The sequence below is a fragment of the Tupaia chinensis genome, unplaced genomic scaffold (assembly GCF_000334495.1).
Source record: "Tupaia chinensis unplaced genomic scaffold, TupChi_1.0 Scaffold000322_1, whole genome shotgun sequence".
NCBI lineage: Eukaryota > Metazoa > Chordata > Mammalia > Scandentia > Tupaiidae > Tupaia > Tupaia belangeri.
This window is the reverse complement of record NW_006159816.1, coordinates 578,138-589,209: the sequence shown is the minus strand read 5'-3', so window position 1 is coordinate 589,209 and position 11,072 is coordinate 578,138. Positions and strand designations below refer to the sequence as shown.

The 11,072-nt window shown below is 37.4% G+C and overlaps 1 protein-coding gene across 2 annotated transcripts in view; it reads right to left on the bottom strand.

Moving 5' to 3' along the window:
- PDE1A (phosphodiesterase 1A) overlaps positions 1-11,072 on the bottom strand; it is a 302,238-nt gene that overhangs the window by 44,013 nt on the left and 247,153 nt on the right. For both annotated transcript variants that reach the window (XM_006151626.3, XM_006151627.3), the window contains 2 exons: positions 10,024-10,141; positions 9,423-9,607 (listed from right to left, as the gene is read on the bottom strand). In XM_006151626.3, coding sequence (XP_006151688.1) covers positions 9,423-9,607; positions 10,024-10,141 — 303 coding nt within the window. The remainder of the gene's footprint in view (positions 1-9,422; positions 9,608-10,023; positions 10,142-11,072) is intronic.

The window sequence follows — 11,072 nt, the reverse complement described above, 5'->3', positions numbered from 1 at the left end:
TCTTTCCCTCTACGTCCTGCTGCACTCGGAGGTGTTCAACTTAGACTGAGCTCTGTGAACTGGAGGCAGTGTTGAACTTTTAAAGAATAAAGTAGCACTTAGCCCACGTGTGGTGGCACGAGTGGGAGGGCACCACTGTGTGATGGCAGGGGGCACAGAATAGGCCCTGGTTCAGTTCCTGGTCCAATCTAAACAGGTCACGTATGGTGCGCATACCTATGGTCCTGACTACATGGGCAGGGAGATCAGGACCTAGCAAGAGTATAGAAAATAGCCCTTTCTTCCTCATAAAGAATAAAAATAGATCACAGTAATTTGATATATTTTTTTCACTTTTATGTCAAGATCCAAGAGAAAATCCTTGGTGAAACAGAATAGCCGCTAACTGTGTTATGGTGAGGGGAAAACAAAAAACAAAAAACATAAAAAGAACATGGGACCAGTAGGTGGTGTGGTGGTTAAAGTCGCTGGATTCCTATATGCAGTTTGAGTCCTGGACCTGACAGCTGGCTTTCTCACTTCCCCTTTCTCTCTCTCTGGTCAAATTAAAAAATATAATAATAACAAATGGAATTAAATAAATCATTCTTTAAAAAATTATATATTGAGTGGAAACTAATTCCTAAAATAATGTATACTGTATGATTCCATTTATACCATGTTTTAAAACAGGTAAAACTAAATCATGTATTGTTTAAGGTTATATAAAGAGGCATAACAGCTAAGAAAAAAAGAGTTAAAAAGAAAGAAAGAAGAAAGAAATGATTACCAAAAATGCAGAATAGTGATTAACTCATGGGAGGGACAGAGGGAAAGAAATGAGTAGAGAAAGTCATTGAATTTCAAGGGTATGGCACTCCCATATGATTGGCCTAAATGGTAAGCTTTCTATCCCTCTTCATTTCTCCCTGCTTCCCTCTTCCTGGGTATACTTCTCATCTCTTTTAGCGTATAGTTACTTCTCATCGCTTTTAGTGTATAGTTGTTTGAGTTCTTACTTTTGTCTAGTCACTGTTTTTTTTTTAGGAAGCTTGCGATACATCAGTGATCGAAATAAATATTTTTATTCTAATGAACCTCATTTGTAAGGGGGTAAAACAGACAATAAAAATGAAACACAGTAAGTCAACTATAGGCTAGACAGCAACAAGTGACATGGGAAAATACCTGGGGAAGGGATCAAAAAGGCAAAGGAAGACTATGGGCAGAATTGGAAATTTTTGCCAGGAGAGAGCTTCACAGATGAGGTGACAATCTAAGCAAGATTTGAGGGAAGAGAGGGAAGCAGCCATGTAATATTTAGGGTAAAAGTGTTCCTGACAGAGAGATGCAGATGCCAAACTCACAGAGTAGGAAATAACTGATATGTTGGGAAAAAAAAAAGAACCTAAACAGCATGGAAGTGTGGTTGGAGTAGAGCAGGCAAGAAAAAGAACGGGAATTAAATCAATGAGATTGGGGTGGAGGAGATGTCGCTCATCCAGGACCAGGCAGATAGCAGTATCATGCCTCTGTCCACCATAGGTTCTTGGGATCTGATCGTTATATTTCAGGAATTTTGCAGGCAAGTTGTTAAATGCATTAATTATTAAAAATAAAATAGGAATTTAGGAGACCAGCAGTTAGCATAACGGCTATGTCGCTGAACTCCCATGTAGCCAACGGCAGTTCAAGTCCCAGACCCAGTGGCTTAAACTCACGCTGGGCGTGTGTGCATACGTGCCCAAGATTCCGAGAGGAGAATGGAGGAGAAGGGATTGGGGCATGGGGAGTGATTTCTCACTTTCTGTCTCTCTGTCTCTCTCTGTCTGGCGAGTGCATGCGCTCTATAGCAAAAACCTCTCCAAAAAAAAAAAAAAGAACTTAGAATTAAGTAAGCTGATTTATTTAAGTAAAGGTAATAAATATTTAAGACTCATCATTTCCTCATTATTTTGATACCTTCAACTATTCTCTGTGTCTTGAGATTAATTATGTCTCCTATGTCAGTATAATGGAAATATTATACAATATGCCTTTTCCAACTCCATGTTTAGAGAGTTCATATTGATAGCTTGAGACTGGCCATGGTGGGAGTATTTACATTATGGATATATCAAGGTCCATGAATCAGGGCTGATTTATTGTCTTCTTTGTCTAAAGTGATGGAGGTAATGTGAAAAATATAGATTAATTTGAAAGGTGTGTCATGTCTTCGGCTGTTACATTATAAATTGCATACAAATTTGAAGGAATTTTTTTCTAGGATTCAAAATTATTATACAATCGAGTGCACAAGAAGTAATTTATGTATCTCCAATGAATGAATCAAGTTCTGATGCTTTCTGTGTTTTCATCACACTCCTGACAAATAAAATAGGAACCATTGTTCCTTGAAATATTATATTATTTTTTAAGAGAGATTTTTGATATAAGCTTGCCAGAAAGACCGAGAGAGACAAAGAGGCAGAAAGTGAGAAATCACCTCCTGGGGGAGATGGCTACACCAGAATCCTCCATTCTCCACTTGAGATCTTGGTCATGCACACACACACGCCTGGCATGAGTTTTAAGGAGCTAGTCCAAGATTTGAACCATGGTCAACTGTGGGAGTTCAGTGATGTAACTATTATGCCATCTTCTGGTCCCACTATCCTCATTTTTATCTTTACTTATTTACTCATTTTTTTAAAAACTTTGCCATTGTGAATATGCTTGCCTACTATTGATGAGGGTTCCAGTCCCTGGCCCTGTTGGTCTCATATTGGGTGCATATGCATGTGTCTAGGATCCCAATAGGATGGAAAACTGTAAGAAAAAGAATTACGGCGTGACCAGGCTCCATAGAGGGATGCTTTCTCTCTCTCTCTTTTCACTCTTGTGTACATGTCCACACCCTATGGAATTTGAAAAAAAAAAAAATCTGCACATTGAAAAAGAGACAGTTTAAATTCAAGCAAGGAAGTATGCATCTTTGTCTACTTAGAAAAAAAGTAGACAATTACTCTGAGTGGACAAAATCTTAAGACTTCAAAACAAGTTTTATATATTTGTTTAAATAATTTATGTATAGATATAGATATATGTATGTGTGCATATCTATCTATCTAAAACACTTATTAAAGACTTCAAAACAAAATAAGTTTTATATATTTGTTTTAAGAATTTATATATATGTGAGTGTATATGTACCTATATACATAAACAAAGACATCAAAACAAGTTTTATAGGCAAGACATTTAAGGAACACAAAAATGGAGAATGTCTGTTGATAGCGTGTATGATAATATCTGTAACTGGACTGCTGTGAAGTATATTCATGCTAGAAAATCACTTTACAAGCTGTGGTAATGTACAGTGATTACATGTATAAAATAAACAAAAATAACAATAAATATAAACATAATTTATACGTATGTGTATACACACATATATACACACACTTAAAAATAAAGGAAAATATGTTCATGATGAGTGAGCAAATATAAAATATCAACAGAAAAATAAGAATTTTTTCTTAAAAAATATGAACCAAAGGAAATTATGAAATTGAAAAGAAAAATAATCCAAATGAAAAATTAACTCATTTTAAACAGCATATTTAAGATGACATAGAATCAGTATACAAATTATTAGAAAGTAGCCAGCCCATAGAGAATAAAAAAGATCAACAACAGAAAATGAACAGATTCACAGCTTGTGGGATGATGCTCAGAATCTTAGGTTTTGTGTAATACGATTCTTAAAAAAAGAGAGAGAAAAAAAAGACCATAAACAAACTTCACAAAATGATAGAAAACTTTCCAAATTTAATGCAAAATATTAAGTTACAGTTTTAAGAAACTCAATAAATACTAATTAATGTAAATAAAAATACAAAACAAGCACATCGTCATCAATTTGCTGAAAGTCAAAAAGAAAATCTGAAAGCAACAGGAAAATAAAAGTCTCAGTAAATACAACGGGATTACAATACAATTCTTAACTGACCTCTCACCAGAAGCTGCGAAATCCAGAAAGCAACAGAAAGACATATTAAAAGTGCTCTAAGGAAAAAAGAATCTGTCATTCAAAAATTCTAAATCCAGCCAAATTGTTTAAATTAAAAGTAAAATAAAATCATTTACAGATTAAGGATATCTAAGATATTTTGTCTGTAGACCTTTGTTTAAGAAACACTCTTAACATGAAGGAAAATGACACTAGATCATGACTCAGAACCACAGGAAGAAGTGAAAAACATCAAAATGGTACATACGTGGGAACATATAAAATGTTGTATATGTAGTTGTGTGTCCTTGTCACATGTAGGAACTAATGTGTTGTTTGGGTCCTTTGGCCTATTCTTATGGCCCATCTGACTATCAGAATATCACGAGCACTCTGTTAATTATTATGTCATAGTAAAAACAATTACGTCTGACATAAAAAGTACCTCAACATTATTCTTCTTTGTGAGTATCTTGGCATTTTTTAGCCCTTTGAAATACCATATAAATTCTAAAATCAGTTTGTCAAATTTCACAAGAAATGTATGGGGATTTTTGTTCGAAGTACTTTATACACATCGTTTACTTTTGGGATAATTGAGAACTTTTCAGTATTAAGTGCTGACCGTGAATATGGTTTAACACACTATTTATTGAGTCATAGAGAAAGTCAATGCATTTTTGCAAAGAAAAGCAGAAAAAATGCATCATGACTTTCCAAGCAACCCAATGTATTGATCTTATATAATATCTTGCAAATAAAAACAAACTTATTTCTAGATATACTAATGCCGGGAAGGGAACACTTTTTACCCCACTAGAATACCATTAGTGACCTCTCTCTGTCTCCAGTTCCCTCATTTTCCAGGAAGTTGGGGTGACTTAATCAACTGGTCAGTTGAGTAGGCCTAATCCAGTCCCTCCCTTAGCTCTGCCCTCTTGGGAAGAGGTTGCTGCAAGAAATCTGCATGGCACACTCCTCGTCAATGACTTCACCTGTATGGAAGCACTGCTGATGATTTGACTATTGTGTCTCTTGAGTATTACAAAGCTCATTGTCATAAACCTAAATTATATTTTTCTATGTCTAATTTAAAAACATAGAGGGGATTGGCCCCATAGGACAGCAGTTAAGTGTTGCACAGAGAAAGATGGATTTCACATGGCCAACCGTGGTCTGAGTCCTGACCATGGCAGCTTGAAAGACATGCACACTTGTGTTTTCAGGAGTTTGATGGAATGGGAACCTGGAGGAAAAGCACTGTGGTATGACCAGTCCCCATTGGAGAGTGTTCTTTCTCGAGCATCCTCTCTCTCTCTTTCTCATGTGTGTGTACATGTCCTCTAGCATTAAACAAAACTAAACAAGATAGAACAACAGAAACTTCTCTTAGAGTACAGTATGTTTTGGTTAGTTAAATTCTCTAACTTCGGGATCAGCAGTTATCATAATGGCTATGTCGCTGGACTCCTATGTAGTTGACCGTGGTTTGAGTCCCGGACGTGGTGGCTTACACTCATGCCAGGCGCGCGTGAATGCCCAAGATCCTGAGCGAAGAATGGAGGAGAAGGGATTGTAGGTTGGCCATCCCCCATGGGGAGTGATTTCTCGCTTTCTGTCTCTCTGTCTCTGTCTTTCTGGCGAGCGCATGTGCCCTATAACAAAAGCCTCTCAAAAAAAAAAAATTCTCTAACTTCACTAAAGATTAAAATCTTAACTTTTCAAAACTTTCTTAAAAGAGATAAAATAATATAGTAGGAAGTGCTAAAGAACAGTGGGAAAGGGACCAACAGATGGCATTATGGTTATATTGCTGGACTCCCATGTGGTTGACTACAGTTCAAGTCAAGGACCCAGCAGCTTAGAACTCACACTGCCCATGTGTGTACGTGTGTGTGTTTGTGTGTGTGTGTGCCCCAAATCCTGAAAGAAGAATGGAGGAGAAGGAATTACAGCATAGCCATCCCGCCTAGCAGATAATTTCTCATTTTCTGTCTCCATGCGTCTCTCTGTCTCTCTAGCGAGTACATGCTCCCTATAGCAAAAATCCCTGTCAAAATATAATAATAGTAATAGTGGAAAAAAATCCTTAGTTAAAGAAACAGTTTGACTGCAACAGGTGGTGTGGTGGTTAAGGTGCTGGACTCCCACATGGGTGACTAAAGTTTGAGTCCCAGACCTGGTGGCTTGAAACTCACACTGGGGATGTGTGCATGCATGCGCAAAATCCCAAGAGGAGAATGGAGGAGAAGAGATAGTGGCCATTACCCCTGGGTAGTAACTTTTTCACTTTTTCTCTGTCTGTCGGTCTGTCTGTCTCTGACAAGCACACACACCCTATGCCAAAAAAAAAAGCACACTAAAAAGTAAACAGATTTTACTGTAATGCTTAAGAGCTGTGTGATCCTCAATTTCCATATGTATAAAATAAGGACAATAACTTCTACTTCCAAAGATTGTTGTGGGAGGAAGTGAGAAAATACACATAAAAACACCTGGTAAGTAAGAGAGATTTCAAAATCTTATTTCTCTCTTGTGTCTGTTGCTGTATATCTAAATTACTTATTTGTTTTCTCTTCTGAATATGTGTTCAAAAAAAGCACAATTTAAGTATTAATTTATTAATTCACTCAATACTTCATTCAGTAATTTTCATTTATTTATTTATTTTTTTATTTGCCAGAGAACAAGTGCCCTTGTCAGAGTGATCACCTCCCTCCCAGTGGGGCATGGTGATGCTGCAGTCTTTTTGCCGCCATTTTTCTTTCCTGTCAGGATTTGGGGCATACATGCACATGGGCCCAGCATATTTTTCAAGCTGCTGGGGCCGGGATTCCAACAATGATTCAGCCATGTGGCATTGGCTTCTGAAGGACAGGGCTTAACTGACCCCCTACAGAGATGGTCCAGTTAATAATTTTAAAGCTACTACATTATGCCAGGGACATGCTGGCTCTGATAGGGAATCAAGGATGGGGGAAAAAAGCAAAACATACAGAAAACAAGAAATGGAAAGTTATTTGCTGACAATAACATGTTTGTTGATGTGCTTGATTGAGACAATATACAGGGTACTCTGGATGAAAAATCTCATTTTGTATGCTGTAATGATGTACAGTGAATGAATGCAAATAAATTGAATTTAAAAAAAGTAGTAAAAAAAGACAATAAGATTAATATTGTTCCTGTTCTCAAAGAATTTATAATCTAGTGAATTACAGCTTTCAATGCTTCAGAGTCAATATTGTGATTATAATTTGTTCATAGAGAAGGGGATTTTAGTTGCTTGAGGACTCTAGTTAGATGGGTTTGTTGGCTACTACCATTATCTGTTCTTTTGTTGTTGTTGTTGCCATGTACTATTCTTCAAGAGACAGTTGTATAGTATTGCACAGACTCTCTATAATGGCCATAACTAGCTATATGAGTGTAGGGCCCAGTGCAAAATGAAATGAAGTCATTTGCTAAAAAATTGTTAAGAATTTCAAGATAGTGGTGGTAAAGCATTTAACCAAGCACAGAACCATTCTGAGTGTGGGGGCTGTTGTAACCACACAGGTTACCCATCCATGAAGTGACCCTCATAAAGGCTGCACTGAGTGACATGTGCTAGAGAAACCCTATTTCCTTTCGATTAAGCTCAAAGTTACGTGGATGAGAAAATGTGAGTTATAGAGGCAGATGGAAGCAATAAATCAACATTCCTTTCCCTATTTTACTAATTGCAGAGGTGGAGAAATAATGTGACAGTGTCTAGGATTAGCTAACTGTTTAATTAAACAAACATTAACTGAGCACTGGTTGTTTGCCTAGCAGCTTGCTAAGGAGCCAGGGATACACCAGAAAACAAAGTAGACCATGTGTGATTATCCTAGACTGTTTATTTCTATGTGGAAGACAGATGATAAAAACAGAAAGGAATAAATAAATACTGAGTGTACAGTGGTGATATGGTTTAGAAGCCATCAAACTAGGCTTTCACAAGGAAAATTAAGATAGAGGACATAACTTTGGGGACTATGTAGCATGGGGTTTTAGGATACAGTTTGGGGAGAAGAAATGACTCTTAGCTTCTTTGCTTACCGGATGTAGACGTCTGGAGAGAAGGAACGACTCTTAGCTTCTTTGCTTACCGGATGTAGAACCTTAGGTGAATCACTTAATTAACCTCTGCCTTGAATTTCTTACATGTAAAAATGATAACATATAACTCATAACATTCCTCTGTGATTTAAATGGAATGAATTAAGTGCTGTGTTTTTCCAATTAAAAATAAAATCAGAGACCTAACAACTAAGAAGAAATCAGATTTGCAAAGAGCCAGAGGAGAATTCCTGGTTCAATAATTGCAAAGTTCCCTAGAGTATTTTAAGAAACTTCCAGGAAGACACTGTGCAGAGAGTATAATGTATTGTATACTTTCGCTGTTCCCCAACAATTCAGGTGTTGAGACTTGGTATATTGTAAAGGTCTTAAGTGTAAACTTAATTCCTTCATACCATGCCAGGGTGGGACCTTTGGATGTGATCAGTTCAGTACAGTAAGAGTCCTGTGATTGACTTTCAGTGGATTTGTGAAAGGGAAAGGAGATGAGAACAGGCAGAAACTTATGAACAGCTGCTCTGCTCAAGACTCTGTCCTCCACCATGTTGTTGCTTCACAAGAAGTTGGTCCCTGGACCTTGGACCTCCAGATTGTGAAATGAATAAACTGCTATTCTTACCGGCCACCCAGTTTCAGATATTTCTGTTGGCAATGCAATAGTGGACCAGTACAGTGCATGAGGGAGACAGGGCTATGGGCTTGGAGCAGGAGGAGTGTAAGAGGAAGCAGGGAATAGAAGTGGACCTAGAAAACTAATTCCCTGGACAAGAGAAAATGACTATTCTGATACTGACTCACATACGTCCTAAACCAAATGGACTTACTTATACCAGCAAATATGTCAGAAATAAATTTAACCAGCTACCCATTTCATTTCTCTGGGGACTGATGGCAAATTTTCCAATTCATAAGTGAAACTTTTAGTCAGAGAAATACCTTAGTAAAATCAAGACAACACACCCACATCTCTGACTCTTAATGTGACAAGTAAGTCAGTTGCAAAGCCTAAACCATAGGCTTACAAGTACCCCTACAGAAGCAAAGGAGGTTATCATCGTACTACAAAGGTCCGTCACCATTTAATTGTCCCATCTTTCATCTCCAGTTTGTCACCACTCCCCGACACTCACATCTGCAGCCCATGTGGCACAACACAGTAGAATCCCTTTTAATCTAACTAAAATGCCAAATCTACCATGAATAATTTCTTATGAATTTAATGAACCTCTAAATACCATTATGGGCTTTCATATTTCATTTAAAAAGAAAGAAATGTAGAGGGGAAAAAATCCACCACATTAGAGAAGGAGTGAAGGGAGTGGCAGTAAGGCTCCATAAACAACCGTACCTTGTGCAGCTAACTCTTTCCACCTCTCTTTGTTCTGCTGAATGATGTCCACCAGATTGTTTTTAAAACCCCGCAGGTCCACTGCTGCCAGAGAATAGTCTGGGGAATTGGTCCCATCGCTCACGGACCTTGTATTTGATCGTCTCAGGGCCTCAGCAACGTGTAAGCCCACAATGCTGCTTGAGCTGACAGTAACAACCAAAGAAACCAAAAGATACCAGCATCAGCATATGGAATCAGAGAGCAAAGCCTGAAAAACTTCACAAAACCAACTGGGAAAGCAAGATAGGCAATGCTCAGGCCCAGTTTTGAGCATGTGGCAACCAGTCACTTCCTTTCTTTCCCTCTTTAAATGAAGAGGGCTGCCAGCTCTCCTTAGTGCACTCACTCCTTAGTATTTGTGTTATTTTTTTCCTGTATGGACCACAGTTTTCAATCTCAGAGGCAGATGCAATATAATAAAGATCCACGAGGTGGCACTACTACCCAGTAATTCTTGTGAGAATGCTCTGCCTTTGCTCTGAGAATAAGGATGATCATTAAGCAGAAGGTTATTAAATATCACAGGGATGAAGAATAATGCAAAAAGAAGACCTCATACCTGCTTGTCTCATAGGGAGTTTCATTTTTTAAGGCTTCCTCTATAAGAGGAGTAACAATTTTCTCTGTTGAGTCTGTCAGAAGAGAAAATGTTGGCTCTACTATGAAATCAATGAAACCTACAAAAGCCAAAAAGCAAGAGAAAAGTTAAATTCAGTATTAATAATTTCCTGAATTCTAAAATCACGAATAAAATAATAAAATGTCTCTGATGCTCCTGAGATAGCATGTATCAGCCTCGATATTGGTTCTGCTTGCCCTTTGATATTACTTTAATCTAATAATGCAACCTTTAGATATAGTTTAACTGGTCTATAAAAAAAACTGAAGCAGATGAACTGATACAATGCTCGCTTGCTCACTCAAGTACATTGGCTTTTCTATTTCATGTTCAATCTTATGTACTATTGTTAACAAAAAAAATTATCTAATGAGAGTAAATGTATCTTCTACTGTCGACGAAAAGGATCAGTATCTTTCTGAAAGATCTTCACTAAATTGTTAAATGTTGTTATTGATATTATTAAGTTTATTTATGTATTTCTTCTATGAACAAGAGAGACAACACTCCCAAGAGGGCCTGGGTGCTGCAATCCACCCTTAACCTCCGCTAGCCCAGACCACGGGCACATCTGTTTCTGGCATATTGAGGGAGTTTCCAGACATTAACCTAGAAACATCTCATGTGGGTCAGGTTTGCAAAATATCACATTTTACCACTGCACAACTATCTGGTCCTGAATTTTACTGTTGACCAACATGAAATAATATCTAAGCTTCAAAGAAACTATTAAATAATTGCTTTTTTAAAAAAAACTATCAATATATCAGCCAGAGCTTTCTGCCAGGGTGTTAATATTTCAAATTACCATTTATTAGTCTTTGGATGTAAAGTGCTAGTTTGCAGCATGTGGGTGTGTTCTGTCAAATCACCAAAGAGAACAGTAACATCTCTCAGAGACGGCATAAATCCCACCACTTAGAGATGTCAGGATGGAATGAAGACTGACATTTAAAGTACTCATCAAGGAAGAAAATGACACATGGAAG